The 19,156-nt window shown below is 34.6% G+C and overlaps 1 protein-coding gene across 3 annotated transcripts in view; it reads right to left on the bottom strand.

Annotated features, from left to right (window-relative positions):
- USP32 (ubiquitin specific peptidase 32) overlaps nt 1-19,156 on the bottom strand; it is a 167,618-nt gene that overhangs the window by 58,615 nt on the left and 89,847 nt on the right. For all 3 annotated transcript variants that reach the window (XM_074342650.1, XM_074342651.1, XM_074342652.1), the window contains 3 exons: nt 17,090-17,249; nt 2,309-2,440; nt 707-814 (listed from right to left, as the gene is read on the bottom strand). In XM_074342650.1, coding sequence (XP_074198751.1) covers nt 707-814; nt 2,309-2,440; nt 17,090-17,249 — 400 coding nt within the window. The remainder of the gene's footprint in view (nt 1-706; nt 815-2,308; nt 2,441-17,089; nt 17,250-19,156) is intronic.

The following is a 19,156-nucleotide window of genomic DNA, read 5'->3' on the forward strand; positions in this document are numbered from 1 at the left end:
CATAATAATTATGCTATAAAATTAACTGAGTGCATCACAGTACAACATTACTAAAGAATATCAAAATATTAAATGTCATACCCAAAATATGCAATATTTGTGAAGCTGTATTTTAGAAAGATGCAGAGATAATAACCCTAGTGAATACATTAGAATTAGGTTCCAATTAAATGTAAACTGTTGCATTTTCTCAAATATGGTTAAGGTTTATTAATGTAATTCTTATAAATTATGCTATAACATTTTAGCTAGGTTTAAAATACTATTTTAATATTTAATAAAATTGTGCTTTGATCATAAATTTAATTTTGCTAATAAAATATCAATATATATGTGATAGAAAATAAGTTGGAATTCAAGTTAAGCAAGACACAAAATTTTCTATGTAGACTACCAGAAAATATTTTCTATATGCTTAATATTTTCAAACACATCATGACTGATGTAGTTCATTTATCATGAATTGTACATTCATCTGGAAAATCAATCTCATCATTAATAACCAAATCCCAAATTACTTTACAGTAAAAGAGAATAGTTGATTGAATCCTCACACTGACCTCAGAAAAAACCTCAACAAGAGATTGCTATTTGCCAAAGTGATGAAAATTCAAGCCATTTTAATCAGATGATTTTTACATGAATGAATGCTAATGTTTTTCTCTGTATAGTCTGCACGTTTTGTGACAATGTTTAACACACTTACATTTTTGTCTTTCAGCCAGGGGTCCTCTGCAACAGGCTGATAACCCACAGGATATCTCCTTAAAATCTATGTGATTGTCACGATTTTCATCAAAGGCATTAAATAAACCTGTAAAATAGGAAAAGACAGCATAAATCACAACCAACAAACTTCCTGTTAATAATGACATGTTTATGAAAGGAGGCATGACTCCCATAAACTGACTTAATTTAAAAAAAGTTATCAGTAGTTTCCACTGTCTCAGGAAGTATTTCTTTTTTTTTCCTGGCATAATTATAACTAAAATTTAACTTCCTAGAAGAAAATACTGTCATTTAGTGTTTTTGTTTGCCTACCTGTCTCTATCTTATATAAACTCCAAAAGCCAAAAATGATTGTAGTATGTAAAAAATAAAAATATATTTTAAAAACTTAACTGAAAAAAAGTCAGAGGCCACAATCATCCTTATTTGGAAAGACTGAGAAGAAAAAGGAAAAAAGAAGAAGAAAAATTGAACCGTCTATCAAAGATATACTATGTTGTTATTAATAAGCTTCATACAGCTCCTCCATGAAGCAAAGAAAAATAACACATTATATTATAAGAGAAAGAAATTCTGTGCTACAGTCTTCACTGTACTACTTAATCTGTATAAATAAATATTTCAAGTTTTAGAAATAAAGGGCAACTTATAATCTAATCCTGTGGTTTCCAAACTTTTCGTAAAAAATAGAAATGAAATAATTTTGTTTTCAAATTAAATGATTTCTCAATCTCCAATTCTAAAAAGGTAAAACCACAACTGCACTGTGAAGTAAGTGGAAGCCCTGTCCTGGCTCCCCTAACAAGTATTTCTGAAACACACCAGTAATCTGAAGAATACAGACTGTCTATTTCAAGAATCTAATTCTGTGCCCTCAGTTTAAAGAGCAGAAAATTAAAGCTAAGAAGTAGTTAAATGACTTGCTAAAAGTAAGAAAAGTTTTTTTAAAAAGTTCTGAGCCAGAAACAGAACCCAAGCATTCAAATTTCAAATATAGTTTTTGTGATATCATCCACAACTACGCTTTGTAAACCTCATTAAAAAAAAAAAAGGTTATAGCAGTGAAAAGTTTAGAGCTAAGTGGGGACCTTAGAGATGGTCTAGTCCAGTGGCTTCTTAATTTTTTAAGGGTGGGGGAAGGACGCAGCAGTGGAACCTTCTTATATATAAAAGCAAAACAGTAGACACTCCTCAGCTGAGGAAGAGGTGGGGTCATGCGCGGAAGCCCAGAGCTTTGCCTAGTCAGCGTCCGCCACCCTGATCCCTGCACAGACGCTGAGGCACCGCACTGGAGCACAGTGTCATAATGAATGTCTTCGTCAAACTCATTTTGTATATGAGAATATTCAGCTGCAGAAAGGTAAACCAACTTACGCAAGGCTCCAAAGGTAGAATAGGAATCTCAAGACTATAGTCTTAATTCTCAATTCAGTTTTTCTGCACTAAACTACACTATCTACAAGAAACTTGCAAATCTGTAATGCTATGGCCTTTTAGAGTTAAGGTGTATTGGTTAGAAATCAGATACGGGCTCATTTGTTTAGCAAAGAACATTTGTAGAAAATAGAATGATTCCTACCTTCACTCAGAGATGGACGAATTGGGGGTGAAACCAATGGGCCAAATGTCTCTAAGTCAAATCGTCCAGTTCGGGATTGAGCCTTCAGCAACCAATAGCGTTTCTCCAGATCAATGATGTCTGATTCCTCCACTGACAATCAAATCAAATAAGATTATAAAACCTCACTCTTCTTTTCTGGGCAATTAGTTAGTTCATCCTGATAATGCAACTTCTAAAGATATATTTTAATTTCCCAGCTAAGACGTTAAAAGAATTACCTAAAACAAAAACTCTGAAAGACATATACATTATATCTAAAGTGGCATGAAAATTAAATTCAAATTCACATAAAAGAGGCTTTAAAATGGGAAACAATTTTTGCAATTTCCCATTAAGCAGGCTGTTTAAGTCCAACATGTAAAATAATAAACAACCGAGACATTGCTTTTCGGCTTCCCACACCACTTTTATCTGTACTCGTTTTTGGTAATTTTAATCTCCAGCTTGGATTTTAAAATTCTATATACGTAGTCTCTCCTGGCTACACAGTAAACACTCTAATAGCAGAATCCATGTCTGATTCATCCTGTCGCTATGGTAACCACTTACACATTTAATACTTATTAAATAAACGAAAAAGAATATGATAAAATGTTATAAGTAATAAAGTCAGTAAGTGAGAGACAAGGTAGAATAGGATTTATAATGTGATATGTAACAGGGGCATCACGAAAACATGAACATCATTTTCTCCTTAATCATCAGAAGATATATTTCTTTTAAAAATCACAGATAAGCTCCAACTATGGTTACATTTTATATGTGCCTTTTTTTCCCCTCTAAGGAACTGAAGGAAAGTTTAGAAAACAAACAAGGTGAGTCCTTCCATTGCCTTGGCTTTCTGCTTGCAGTCTCTTTCCACACCTTGGCAAGGAATGAGGAACCTAAGCCACGAGATTTCACTGAGTTAAGAAGAGAAGCTATAGTTCAGGGAGGTTGAGGCAGCTGAAATTTGCAGGGCAGAGTACTGGAGTGGAAAAAGTTATATAGAGATAGAGCTCCAGAAATATGCATAGGAGTCTTGTTGAGTTTTGGCAGTGTACTAAGCCACGTGTGCATATGGTGAAATTCACTGAGGCTGGGCTAGGAGATGCCTAAGTTCTCAACAACCAGAGTGGAGATACCTTGGTGGGTTGTTTTTTTTTTTTTTTTTTTGGTATATAAATATTTTTATTGAAGTATAGTCAGTTTACAATGTTATGTCAACCTTTTTGAACACTGGGAACATTCACAGACTCAGAGGGTCACACTTAATTAGTAGGGGAAGAACTAACTCTAGAGTAAAGGCTACTCCAGACTTGCCCCAACAAAGCTTAAAAAAAAATCATTGAAAATATCAAGCTGATCCACAGATAACTGCCTATCAAAAAAAGCAAACTTCCTATTTTAAAAGAGGCTAACAGAACCTAATTAGCCATTTAACATTTATAATGTCTAGCATACAAAAATAACAAGCGGGATAGAAATAACAGACATGAAACCATGACTATAATGAGAAAAGAAATGGAAACTTTTTTTTTTTTTTAAGTAGCAAATGGAACTATTAGGAACGAAGAAACAATACAATTATTCTTCAGTATCCATGGAGGATTGGTTCCAGGACCCCCAAGGATACCAAAATCTGAGAATGCTCGTCTCCTATATAAAATGGCACAGTATTTGCATATAACCTATATTTGCACATCCTCCTGCATCCTTTAAATAATCTCTAGATTACTTATAATACTATGTAAATAGTTGCCAGTGCATGGCAAATTCAAGTTGTGCTTTTTGACACTTTCTGGAAAACATTTTTTTCCAGTATTTTTGATCCGCGGTTGGTTGAATTTGTGGATGTGAAACCCGTGAATATGGAGGGCCAATTGTATTTGAAATTTTAAAAAATTCATGGGAGAATTTAATGGCAGGTTAAAAAACACAGAAGATCAGTGAATTTGAAGATTGAGCAACAGAACTGTCTAAATAAAAGCATAAGGAGAAAAAAGACTGAAAAAATTATTAGAATCTTATTGACCTGTAAGACAGTATTAAAAGTATAGCACATATATTATCAAGGTCCCAGAAAACAGTGGGCAGAAATTATTTAAAACAACAGATGAAAAATTTTCAAATTTGATTAAAACTATAATCACATAGGTCCAGAAGTTCAATGAACTCTGTGCAAGAAAAATTCAAAGAAAATCAAACTAAGGCAAGAAACAAGTTGATGAAGCAAAAATCTTAAAAGCAGCATGAGGGGGAGGAAAAACACATTACAAACAGGGAAACTAAGATATGCAATGATTTCTCTTCAGAAACAAGAGAGCCAGAAGACAATGGGGAGAAAAAAGGTGTTCAAAGAAAAAAAATCTTATTAATCTCAAGTTCTATATTCTATGAAAATATCCTTCAAAAATAAAGGCAAAATAAAGTATTTTTTTGGACAGACAAAACCTGAGAATTCATTAACAGGAGAACTGCACCAAAAGGAATATTAAAAGGATGTTTTTCAGACTAAATTAAATGGTATCATATGGAAGTCAGTATCTACAAAGAGGGATGATGATAACAGGAAATGCCCAGTCCTGAACCTCCATCTGGTATTATTAATCATAACAGATTTGGGATGGGAGTTTAGTTGCAGTTTTGGTTAGACTAAGTTTACCTTTGGTTCAAATATTCTTAAGGTTAATTCAGATTTCTTCTCAGGAGAGCTCAGAAACTGCTTGTTTTTGAAACTAGGGGTCTATTAAACTCCAGCCTGAAGGCTGCATACGTGTTTATATAAGTATTGTTTTATTAGAACACAACAATGCCACTTGCTTACATATAGTTTATGGCTGCTAATGTGTTACAATGGCAGAGTTGAGTAATTATAACAGAGCCATATGGCCTACAAGTCTGACTGATTTACGATTTGCCTTTTTAAGAAAATGTTTGCCAATCCCAGTGCTGAAACTGCATAACCACAAGACTTCAAGACTGCGATTCCATAAAACGACAGCACCTCAGGCCCACGCAGCCTTGACACTGCAACCTTTAAGATTCTGAGATTTCAAAATAGTGAGGCCATGAAACCACATAATCAACAGCTCTTTTCACTTTTCAGCCTAGCCCCAGTCTCAGCAAAATTTCCACATGAGAGAATTAATTACTGTGTAGAGAGGATTATATTCACATTTGGGGTTCCTTCAGATTTAAATCTGAAACAGGTTTCTCAAAGTTTGGCCAGTTTGTCCTCATTCCAGCAAAGATTGTCCTTAGGCAGGCTCACTCCTCTGCCAGCCTTACCCCGAATTTCAGCATCTGGCCTCAGAAATGAAAGCATCTTACATCCCTTGATCACCTAGGAAGGGCTTTGTCCCTCTGGAGTTCAGTTTCATTTTGTTTCTTAAGATTTCTTTCTATTGATGTATCTTCAGTGGCTTTAAAGAAGATTATGATTGGTTTATGTGATTTCATGTTACTAGAATGAAGACAAAGTCTTTCATGTATTACTTTCCAACTTAAAGTAGAATCCTTCAATTACTATTTAAGATGATTCTGAAAATTCTCACCAATGAAAGAAAGTACAAATATGAAGTATAAAATATTAGAAAACAAGAAGCAAGGTAATTATCTGCATATAAGTAGAATACATATCAAAAAACTCAGAAAACATTTACAAATTAAAATTGAGTTAAAAAATTTGTAGGGATACAAAAATCAATGATTTTTCCTATATAACATTTATAACATGTAAGAAAATATAAAAAAGAAAAAAGTATAACAATAGCAATTCCCTCACAAGAACTAAATATCTAAAAATAAACTTTAATAAGTGAGATTTTTATGAAGGAAAATTTATAAATAATATTAAAGATTTGAATAAATGAAGAGAAAGTGGTTTTGGAAGATTGTACTATGAGGGTAACATGAGCAGAGATCTGAAGGAGGCAAGGGGGCAAATCACAGAGGAAAAAACACTCTAGACAGAAGGAACAAGGGTAGAGGCCTGGAGAGGACAGCGTGTCTAACAAGCTCAAGGAAGAGAAAGAACAGAGTGGCTAAAGTGAACTCAGGGACAGGGAGAATAGTGACAGGAGAGTAACAGGAGGTAAAGACAGGGAGAAAAGGAGGGTCAGATTATACAGGCCTCGGTAAGGACTTTGGTTTTAAGTGAAAGTGTGAACCACTCTAGGGTCCGAAGCAGAGGAGTGACGTGATCTAATCTGCATGATCACTCGACTGCTGAGTTAAGAACAGCCTGGTGGGCAGCTAAGAACAGAAGTGAGAAGACCAGTCAGGTGTTTAATAGAGAGTTTAAATCATCATTATATGCAACTGAACAGCATTAAGATTACAATAGATTAACAAGTACAAGACAGACAGACAATTCATAAAAATGGGAGGGGGACTACTACTTTACAACTAATAAAAAAATTATCTCAAAAGAAAAATTTAAGCAGAATCATGCACTTTTCTGCTTCAAAACCTTTTAACACTCTTCTCCCAATATACCTGCATGGCTATTCCCACAACTCCTTCAGTTCTTTACTCAAATGTCACATTCTCAGACCTTCCAAACTGCACTGCATCCAATGACACTCCTCCATCCCTCTTCCCTGCTTTATTTTGCTCCCTAAGTCTTGTCTGTTTTATTTATTGTTATCTTCTCCAGCTAGAGCATATGCCCCTTGTGAGCAGGGTTTTTTGGTCTATTTTATTCATTGCTATATTCTAATCCTTAGAATAATACCTGGTACATTTTGAGCACTCCATAAACATTTTTTTTGATGGACAAATAGCTTACAAGTTACCTGGGGAGACAAGAACAATGTACTTTAGAGGCAGGAGTTCTTTTGGCGGCGGGGACTAGGTTTATTTATTTATCTATTTATTTATTTTTAGTGGAGATACTAGGGACTTAAACCCAGGACCGTGTGCATGTTAGGCATGCGCTCTACCACTGAGTTATATCTCCTCCAAGAACAATGCACTTTAAATTCCTAGGGCCTTCAAAGCATTCATTCTTACTCTATTCCTTAGCAGTTTTAATTAAAAATTCAAGGGGAAAACTTTTTCCTCACCAGCAAGATAGTTAACAGACAGTCAAATCAATATGCATATTATACTGTATTGATACAAGTACTATAGCCATAAAAAGTGGTGAATAAATGAAAAGAAATTCCACCAACTTCTATAAAATTTTAAGAAAAACTATATTCCTCTTGTTTGACCTTCAAGGGGGCTCTGAGGACGTAAAGCTAATGTTTTTCTATCTTTCCTTCTTATCCCCTACCCTTCCCTGATGCTCATTATGTCTGAAACCTAAAAGAGAGGTTTTTACTTAAGGACACAGGAGTGAATTTCTTTTGAAAGCAAAATATAAAAATGAAGGAAAAAATCCTGTGCTGGAGGTACAGAATTTTGTACACATTATCACAAACCAGTAGACCAAAGAACTGAGATTTTCAGAAAGCTACTATCCTTATTCTGACATACAAGGAAAAATTCATGAGAATGACTTACGCCTGCCATATCTGAAAACAAAAGAGGTCTTGACAGTATGCACCTGGAGTCAAGTACACTGATTCTAACTAGTCCCTACATTTTACAAAGAAGAATGCTCTCCTGGGAAGTTCGTGACTTGGCTGTCCCTAGAATAGTGCCTCTCTCTCTCTCTCTTTTTTTTTTTAACATTTGTTTATTGAGTAATAGTCATTTTACAATGTTGTGTCAAATTCCAGTGCAGAGCACAATTTTTCAGTTATACATGAACATACACATATTCATTGTCACTTTTTTTTTTTTTGCTGTGAGCCACCACAAGATCTCATATATATTATTTCCCTGTGCCATACAGTATACTCGTTTATCTATTCTACATTTTGAAATCCCAGTCTGTCCCTTCCCGAGAATAGTGCCTCTTAATGATACACAAAACCTACGGAGAGGGATTCCAAGATCAACAGTGAAGCTACCCTATACTTTTGGCATCAAAAGGGAATAGAATTATTTATTATTTACTAGAAGTAATTATAAACAACTGAGTAACCAAGTTATATAATACATTTTAAGAAGTTAAAAAATGAAAGTACTAATAATACTAGATTAATTTTAAAATTTGTATTACTTGTTTTTATTAAACTAGTAATAGATTTTGTTGCATGAAAAATATTTAAAAATGTAGGTAATCAAAAAAAGGAAAAAGAAAACATAACTGCATGTTTTCATATAACTATAATCATAGTATTTAATTGACTGTCACCTGGTTGTTTGGGAAGATTACTTCCAATACTTTCATTCTAGCATCTTAACCACTGTATGATTTCTCAGATTATATAAAATCCTAGTTCACAGTTTTAAACAATCAAACAGCTAAGTTCATTCTTAAAATTTTAGAGAAAAATCTTCAAAAAAGACCATGATACAAAAAAGGTAAGTTTTTCATACAAAAGTACACACTGTCATATATATTTTCTTTTTTAACCAAATAACAAATATACAACATTCATTACTATATTGTAACCTCCTGATAAATCAACCTTTGCAAAGGTCCAATTACTTTCGAACTGGAACTGATTTTTAAAATGTACTAAACTTCTACATAGGCATATAGCTTCCAGTTTTTAAAACAGAAGTATCTGCTTCAAATACCTAGATGACTGAATTTATTTAAAAGGAATACGTTAAAAATTTAGTAATAGGGAGAGTAACACTAGAGTCTGATACATAAATTGAGCATTACTGTCTCATTTTTCTAAATAAGAAGTCTGTTCACTCCATTTACGATGTGAAAGAAAGAAACCTTTTCTGTTCCTCAGAGAAACAGCTTTCTCAAATTCTAAACTTTCTTCCAAGTAGTAGATCTGCAGATAAAAAATCTGACCCTGAAACAAAAGGAGGAAGACAGCAGCCTTGACAGAAACTATGTTCTTATTTTTATACTTCTAGGTACTGAGCATATTATGGATGCTCAGTAAGTACTTCTGATTAATTGGTGTTTAGTTAACACACTAAACTAGAAAACAGAAAAATTACATCAACTGCCTCCCAAATGTTTTTACTTTTGAAAACTAAGTTTATTAATCTCCTTAAAAAACAGAATTTTTCTGCTGAAGTAGAAATGTGGAAAGATAAGTAGAACACATTTGGAAGAAAAAAAAATGATCAGATTGGTCATAATTACCAACTAAAATCATGGTTTAGAGCTCCTTTTTAAGTTTACGTGATCTGTTCATTTTTTGGTTATAGACTGTAATTTTGTTAATTAAATATTTGCAAAAGCATGTTAAAGTAAATTATATATACTATATTATCATTACCCAAACATTTTATATGAGCTGGCAACAGAACTGTTGGGAAGAGGGAGATAACTAAACTTATTTTCACTTAAAGTTAGAGGTAAAAGCCACAGTAGTTACTCTATTTGCAATTCACACATCAATACCAAAACTTATACGTTACTAGCTAAATAGGAATGAATTTTTTATCACCCACCTATAGGTATAATTTTTTCTGGTTCGCAACAGCAGCATACCATATTCCCAACATTCTAAATAGTTCTGGGCCTCCACTTTGGGCCATCCTAATCAAGTCCCACCTTACCAGAGGCTTCAGCTGCAGAAATAGCTCTTTAATGCCAGAAATGAATTCTCATTTAAAAAAAAGAAAAAAAAGCCCGGCAAAATATCCAAATATTTTCAAACAGTAACACAGTTCTTTTACATTTTTGAGGAAGCAACCTGTTCTCAAAAGCAATGACCTTCTGAGGTCTACTTAAGATGGCTGTAAGCCTTACATCAGTTACAACCCGCTAAGAGGATAATGAAGGAGGGACGTGCAGATTTACTAGGCGGTTTATGGCCTAAGGATCACTGAAGTAGTTTTTTCTTATTGAAAGAAGGTTTTAACATTGCAAACTAAAATGTGGCAAGGGAATATAATAATATGCATATTTTAGTTGAGATAATAAATGCCAAAACAGAGACAATATATGAGTTATATATGAAAAGAAAAATAATCAAAATGGGTTCAATGGCCCTAAAATTAGACAAAAATATTACAATAATTACCTCAGGATCCAGATTCTGCTACTTAAAAGAAACCACTGAGTTAGCAGGCTATTTACTCTTCTACATTTTAGGGAAACGTCAAAAACATATTTACAAAAAAGAGTCAGCACACATACTTTCTTCCAAATAAAATAGCTAAATTCTATGAAAATATGGCCAGCATTAAGGGAAATCAATCTCAATTAGTCTTAAAACATAATTCTTAAAATCATAGTTCTTCTGATTACCTAGTTCACTGTCTAGTACAAATAGGCAATCATTCAATGATCTCACCTGGATCAAATGAAATTAATTCTTAAAGAGAAACATAACATTGCAATCATTTGAAGGTATCCCAAGGGGGAAGAAAGGAAATTGGAAAAGGGAATCTACAAGACTGTCTGAAGTGAGTCTGAGGAAGATGACTCACCACAGCCACAACCACCACATGACCAACTCCTTTTATTTGCAATTACAAACTACTCATAAAAGATTAAAGAATAAAATGACTATGTATCAATAAACTGCCTTTGAGTCCTAAAATGATAATAAGCATATACTCTGGGGTTCAAATATCCCAATTTTGGCACCTATTAGCCATCTGATCTCAAGACAGTATCTTCAACTTTTCATAGCCATGGTTTCCTCATTTTTAGAATGGAGATAAAGTGAACTTCAGAAGTGGCACAAGGATTAAATGAGATAATGTACACAGAGTATAGTGCCTCCTCTAGTAAGCTGTCAATCTGCATGTGGTAGATTAGAACCTTTCAAAGTATTTTTAGGAAAAAAAAGTACAGGAGCTATAGTCAAGTTCATTTAATATTCTGTAACATTCAATGAAAATATATGTGCCTGATATTGTGCTAAAAATCATATATATGACTGTGAACAATTATGTTTAGATTCTAGTAGAGAGAAAATTGGTCATTTGAATCCAGTGTGGAAAGTACAATGAAAGAACAGACACACAGACCTTTCTGGGAGCACACAAGCAGGTAGGCCCTAGAGGTCCTGATATTTAAAGAGGTATGTGCTGAACATCTAAAGGTTGACCAGGGAAAGAAAGAAGATTGTGGCAGAAAAAGGATATTATAAGCAGAGCCAAAGGAGCATATGTAAAAGTCTGTAGAAAAACATACAGTAACAGGATAGAAAAACAAAAAACAAAGAATAACTGTTGTATTCTGCTATACTTCAGAAACTAGGAAAAGGATAACCTATCGAAGGATTTACACTATGGACCCAAGATAAAAGACAAACAATAAGAAAGAACTTTATTTTCCAGTAAGTAACCAAAAATAAGTGTTAAGATGACAGTTCAACCTAGAATTACAGTAGGCAGTTTGGTCAGAATGTAGATATTTCAAAGGTTAGCATCTAAAGGATGAGACTTTAAGTGGGGAGGGTAAAGCTCAGTGGTAGAGCATGTGCTTAGCATGCATGAGGTCCTGGGTTCAATCCCCAGTACCTCCATTAAACATAAATAAAAATCTAATTACCTTGCCCCTAAAAAAACAAAAAAGAACTATATTAAATAAAGGATAAGCCTTCAAACTCAAGCAGGGAGCTGCCAGACTGTGTTTGGTTAGGACTATGTATATACAGTAGTAGGGGATGTGACACACTGATCTTAATTTGTGAAAAGCTGATTAAAACAAATTACATTTTGAGTTTGCTGTGTGTGTCTCTCCAAACTCTAACACTATATGTTGCTAAATAATCATGAACAAAATGGATAGGCAAGGGTTTTATAGGAAAAAGCCAAATAACTAGTCTTAGAAAGCAGAATCTTCTGTCATATATATGCTATTACTATAGATAGATAGATAGATAGATAGAAAGAAAGAAAGAAAGAAAGAAAGAAAGAAAGAAAGAAAGAAAGAAAGAAAGAAAGAAAGAAAGAAAACCTGTACCAAATTATTTAAAAAATTTAACTATACAGACCATATTTATCTTCTCTATACATGTTCTCTGATTCTGAATATCATTAAGATGTTCAGGATCATCACAAACATTCTCTAGTACAATGTCTTTAAAAATTAGCTTGTCATTGTCATTAAGAACACTGTACATATTTGACCAAAAAAAAATCTTTTTAGGAAATCTAATCTTAGATATTTAAATAGCAAATTATAAAAGAAAAATATATCAGTCAATAAAAATCTGGTTAAGATCTACTCAAGCATAAAACCTTGAACTTTTGGCTATAGTTCCAATTCAATTTCTTAAATTTAAATAAAAGGCAAGGTAACAAGAGTTTGGAGTTTGCAGTTCTGAAAACTGTACTGGCCTTTCAAAATCTAAAATCTTGCATAAATCAAATTGGTTACTTATTCTAACTCTATACTGAATACCAAGTGCCCCAGTTTCATCTGTGATTTACATAAAAGAGAACAAAATTTGATTAAAAATGGCAGTATGTTCAACTTACTGTGATTTCAAATTTTACTTTATAATTATATGTGAAAAAGAATTAAAGGCATCTGCATTCTAGTATAAAAGTTATTTACAAGTGAAAAATTGTAACTCCTTTTTGTTTCCTCGATGCCTTGGCTCATTACACAAATTTAAATGGAGTCACTAATGCTTTAAAATAAATATTTTCTGTCTACTTATAAATCAGTTAATGGCATTCTCTATTTTTATCCCAAGGTTCCACATTCCTAACATATTATTTGGGAAGTTTGATGTACCAAATATTCTTTGAGTGGAAGAGCCTGCAAAGACATCACTAGTGAACTGCTTAGCCAGAAGCTCAGAATCTGTAAATATGATAGATAAATCATAGTCATCAGAATATAAACCTGCCCATGTAAGAATTTTTATAAGAAATTTAGCAGTAATTCTGATTTTGTTGAGCCTTATTCAAAACTTATTCAAACATGATGATTCATGATCCTTTTCCTTGGTGGGGCTTTAGTCCTACAATCCTAAAACAAGATATTCCTCCTGCTCACTCCTGGGGAAATCAAATGTTTAAATCAGTACTTAGAATGTAGACTTCTGGTGGCTGAAAAATTTTCCATACAGTTCAGTCCACCAACATGCATTTAGTCCACTGCACTAAGGAAAACTCAAAAAGACGAATAGGATATGAGCCTTGTTCTCAAGAGGACTTGTCACTTCTGGTGAGAAACAAAGCCATTTCCAACTGTTTCTAAGGTAAGGCAAAAAGCACCTTAATTGCTTTAACTGAAATGTAAAGTGTACGAGAATGAAAATTAATTAATTCAAGCTGCAGAAAAATGGAGGAGGCTTGATAAAAGAGGCAGCGTGTGAGTTGGGTGTAATGACAAAGTATTTCAACTGTCAAGAACTCAAAGATGGAATGCATTCTTAATGAAGGAATATTAGGAGTGATGGTAGATAGGGTAGCCATAAAAGTGGTACAGTCATGGAATATTGACTAGTGCTCTGGAGTTGAAGCAGAGAACATATGAGAGGAGAAATGAGTATGGATCAGCTCTACAGGCTGAGCCAAGAGAAATAATTTATACTTAAAGGCAGACAGAAAAAGGAGAGCAGTAAAGGAAAGTCAAAAAAAAAAAAAATAGTAAAAAACTAGAAAACTACAATGTTTCAAAACCAGAGAAGAAGAGAATTTCAAGAAAACTGAATAGTCAATGGTACTAAAATGCTGCAGAGATACTGGTAGGTACAGGGATCCTAAGAAGAAATCACTGAGTTTAGAAATTAAAAGGTCATTATTCCAGGTGAAACAATGCCTCTGTGTTAATGTTTTAAATAATTCAAGATAAAATATTTTTTAACAAGGCAAAGGCATTGCAACTTTCAGATACAATTAAAAATCTAAAAATCTTCCCAACTGATAAAAAATTAAAGAGAAAAGATCATTTTCAAATAAAAATGGAGCCATATAATGGGATAACTTTAACATTTGAAAATTATTTTGACTGATTAAATGTAAATAAGTCTGTAAACTTTAATACAGTGCTTTCAAAAACAAGCAGTAAGCAATGTTTGCATTTGCAAAGTATGTCAGAACTAATTTAACTTTAGGCAACTGACAAAAACCCTCTCCTTGACCAAACTGAGTTCCACTCCTGGCCCTCTTTTGTACTAGGCCTTGAACTTGGCCACCATATCATCTTTAGCCTGCTTAGTCCAATCTTAGCAAAAAATTCTGCTAAATCATCCCCCACCCCTGATAAATGATCAAGTTTCTCATACCCCATAATTAATGAATAAGCCTTTGGCCTACCTTTAGCAAGAATTCACCTACTCTTGATGTCTCCTCTTAGTAATTTTCCCTCCACTCACCTCCTCACCTTGCTCCTTGGCTATATATCCCCTACTTGCCCTTGTAATATTTGGAGGAAGATCAATTTCTCTCCCCTGTTATAGTATGCTACTGCAAAGTCTTGAATAAGGTCTTGTTTACCATTTTAACAAGTGTCAGAATAATTTTTTCTTTAACATAAGTCATTCAAGGAAAGTAATCACACCCTTAGCCAATATTAGCAGAAAAATAATTCACCATACAATTACAAACAAAAGCAGAATATCTGTATGACTGACAACTTAAATATTAATGTAAGTTAGATAGAGCTTGAAGTACGTATAAAAAAACTCCCTAATTTTTTATGCAAAACATTAAAAAAAAAAAAAAAGGCTTTCCTATCAGAAACAAAAAAAAGTAGGAGCACTGAATTCATTGCCTATTCATGCCAGAATTTATCTGTCAGACCTTCTGATAACAATGAATGAAAATAGCAGGGAAAGTAGGTAGGGTGTAACTAGTAGCCAACTCATAAATCACATTAAGCAATAGACACAAACAGCACTTGATACCCAAGGTCCTCCACTCAGTCAACCAATACTTATTTAAGGCTTGGCGCTGAGGGTGAATAATAGGAATAATACAGACTCCCTATGATTTAAGAGAGATGACATGTACAAATAAATAGAATGCTATAAATAATTACAATACAAGGATGAAAGTGGTAAGTTCATTCTGGAAAGGTACAATAAAGGTGCTATGAGAGTTCAGGGGAAGGACAGATGAATTCTCATAGGAAAGCAAGACAATGTTTCATGAAAACCAAGTAGTATGTGATTTAAGTCTTCAAAGATGACTAGGGTTTACAGGGAGAAAAAAAAAAGGAAAAGCATTCATTCCAGTGTTTAGAAGAAGCATGAGCAAAAGCCCAGCGTAGGTACATCTCTGTAACCACAAGAAAGAACAATAGGAGTTAACACTTAGGCCTGTGTTGTGGGGGATTGAAGAGTATCCCTCAAAAATTCATTACTTGGAATCACAGAATGTGACCTTATTTGGAAATAAGGTCTCTGCAAATATAATGAATTAAGGCTCTTGAGTTAAAATCATCCTGAATTTAGGCTGGGCCCTAAATCCAATGACTGGTGTCTTTATAAGAAGAGGAGAGGACATATATACACACACACAGAGAAGGTCCTGTGAAGGGGGCAGAAGTTGGAATCACGCTGCCACAAGCCAAGCAAAGCCTGGGGTCACCAGAAGCTGGGAGGGGCAAGGAAGGCTTCCTTAGGGCCTTCGGAGGGAACATGGCTGTGTTAGCAATTTGATTTCAGCTTCCAGAACTATGAGAGAATAAATTTGTTTTTTCAGTTTATGGATTGTGGTAATTTGTTACAGCAACGCTAAGGAAACTAACACAGCTTGGTTAAGGACTATCAGTAGAAGGCTACTGTGAAAAAGTAAGACAGTGGTCTTTGCCCCCAGTTCTTGCTATTATTTGCTCTTTGATCAAATTCTTGTCGTTTCCTGAATGACAGGAGTTCCTGACACAGAGCTCCTAAACCCTTTGGAATTTCCTGGGTGATAGGAATCTTTTGTTCTCATGCTTGAGGTGACTCTTGGTAGGCTCCTGGAAACTGGCTGGTCACTAGAAAGACCAAGCCATAATTAGAAACTTGGAACTTACAGCCCCATTTCTCCTTCTCTGGAGATGAGAGAGGAACTAAGAATTCAGTTAATTATCAATCATGCTTAAGTAACAAAGCCTCCACAAAAATTCCCCAAAGCACCAGGGTCTGGAAAGCTTCTGGACTGGTAACCACATCCACGTGCCAGAAGGACTGGGGCATTACAACTCCATGGGGACAGAAGCTTCTGCGCTTGGGGCCCTTCCAGACCCCAGCCCATGTATCTCTTCACCTGGCTATTCATCAGTATCCTTTAAGATATCCTTTACTATATAATAAGTCAGTAAATGTAACTGTTTCCTGAAGTCCTGTGACCTGGGCTAGCAAATCACCAAACCCAAGAAGGTGGTCATAGGAACTCTAATTTACAGGTGGTTGGTCAGAAGCACAGATCACAACCTGGACTTGTGATTGGTGTCTGAAGTGGGGGTCAGAGGGCCAGTCTTTCGGGACTGAGCCTTAAACCTGTGGGGTCTGTGCTAACCCCAGGTAGACAGCGTCACAATTGAACTGAATCGCAGGACACCCAGCTGGTGTCCATAGAGCACTGGAGAATTGCTTGGTGTGGGGAAAAAAACCTTATACATTTGGAGTACAAAAGTAATCAGTGAGTAGGAAAAAAAGAGTTTTCCTTTTCAGCTATGTACCCAGGGCTCCAGCATTCCACTTTATTATACTTTGAAAAAAAAAAACAAAACACTGATAATAAATTTCTCCTTTATAGGCATATCCTCATATCACCAGACAATTGCATTAAAAAGTGAATGGTACACAATGCAATGCCATTACTTACAATGTGTGACTCCAGCTAGAGTTTGGTAGAAAGTGGGAGTATCACTATCATCAGTGAGGGTCACATACACACCTCCAGACAGCAGCCAACGAGAGAAGGTAAAAGCATCTTTGTTTAGAAGAAGCCAATTTCTAAACTTTTCATAGTTTACCTTTTCACCCTAAAATGAAAACAAACACAGGTTGAGTCAAATTTTAAGGTATCTTACTTGGAACTTATACAACCTGAAACTTGCATTTAATTGACATTTGCCCTTGTAATATCTATAAGTGAAGAATTAACTAAATACCACCATTGTCTATATACCTGGGAATGAAACTGCCTGCAAATATAATGGTACTTTAGAATTTCCATTTGCATAAAAATGTATATGCTAATTGAAAATTATTTCATTAATTCATTACAGCAATGCACTGCTACTAATAAGCCACATTTTATTTGTTAATGCATATCCTGAAATCAGTGAACTGCATTTCTTTCAAAATTTAATAAAACCGATTTTTCACTTGCTTTATCCTTCTTCAGCACTTCAGTTGGTCAGAATTAGCATATTTTAATCAAATATGTATGGAATTAAAATGCTTTTAAATTTCACTGGCGAATTAAAAACTATCCAGGAGTCATTCTCCAAAAGGCATCGCTGAAAGCGTGTATTCAAAAAGAAGCATGGAGATTTCTAATTTCTTTGCTTCCCCCCACCCCAAGTATTTGCCTTGCTAAATCTCTGGAGAAAAAAAGTATCCAGGCTGAGAAAGAATATCACATGGCTGTGCAAGTCAGTCTCTGATTGGAAGACAAGAGGACTTAGGTAGAGTGAGGGCCAGAGGTTTCTACGAGGAAAAGGGAGAAGCGACCCACAAAGAAACACAATGAATGATACTCGGGAGCCTAGCAGCTCTCATCCTGATGTAGATATTAAGAGATAAAAGTAATTTATAACCTAAAAGAGAAATGGTAGAAATAATTTCTACAATGTTTAGTAGCATCCTATTAAGTACAGCAATATGCTCAGCCTCATAGTTTCAAAACATTAAACAGAGCAATCCAAACAATCAAGACAACATTGAAAGTCCTATTTTTCTAAAAGTAAGAATATGACATTCAGATTTACTGCAGGGATATGTGACACTGCCAATATGTTTAGAGATTGGGGATCACACCCATATTTTTTATCTAACTCACACTTAGTCTAGAAAAAGGGTTTGCAGTATAAATTCCACAAAGTGATGCACATTTTTACATGTTACCAACTCTGACACTGGAGTAAGTCTTTTCTTTTTCCCCCTAATGGAGGCACTGGGGATTAAACCTAGGACCTCATGCATGCCAATCATGTGCTCTACCACTAAGCTACAGCCCCCATCCCTGGGACAAGTCTTAAAATCAATAATATCATTCAATTATAACTGGCAGAGCTTTTGTTCTTTCTAATACATAAAGGTGCATCTTATTAATGGCATCCTAGACTTAGTGAACATGGTGGTGCTTCACTGGTGAACAATGGTTTCAGTGAAGCTAAGATGTTGTTATAAGATGCACCTTCATGAACCGCTAAGAAAGAAGCTGCTAGTATCCACCACCTTCACATAAAGTTAATATTTATTGAGTATTTACAAGGCCTTAAGCACCATTCTAAGCACTTCTATATTCATTTAATCTTCAAAGCAACCCTCTATAGGAGATATCATTATCCCCCTTTTACACATGAGAAAACTGAGGCACCAAAAAGTTATCAGTTCAAAGTTATACAATAGCAGAGACAGAATTCAAAGCCTTGTGCCTAATCTATACACTACACTGCCTGGTTGACTTAGTGAAATATAAAGCAACCACTTGCTCATTGGGATCACTCCACATAAGTGGTAGCACCAAAATGCCATCTGTGCAATCTGACTATGTTTTTGAGACATGGATCTAAATAAAAAAAGAAGCAAAGAGAAAGTCTTTTATAAACTGTCATAATAGCAGTCTAGAAAAAACTTTCCAGTACTACTAAAGGCAATGAAAAATAAACAGGCTTCTGAAACTGATACATCTTTCAAGAACAGTATAAAACACAAATTTCCA

The sequence above is a fragment of the Camelus bactrianus genome, chromosome 16 (genome assembly GCF_048773025.1).
Source record: "Camelus bactrianus isolate YW-2024 breed Bactrian camel chromosome 16, ASM4877302v1, whole genome shotgun sequence".
Taxonomy (NCBI): domain Eukaryota; kingdom Metazoa; phylum Chordata; class Mammalia; order Artiodactyla; family Camelidae; genus Camelus; species Camelus bactrianus.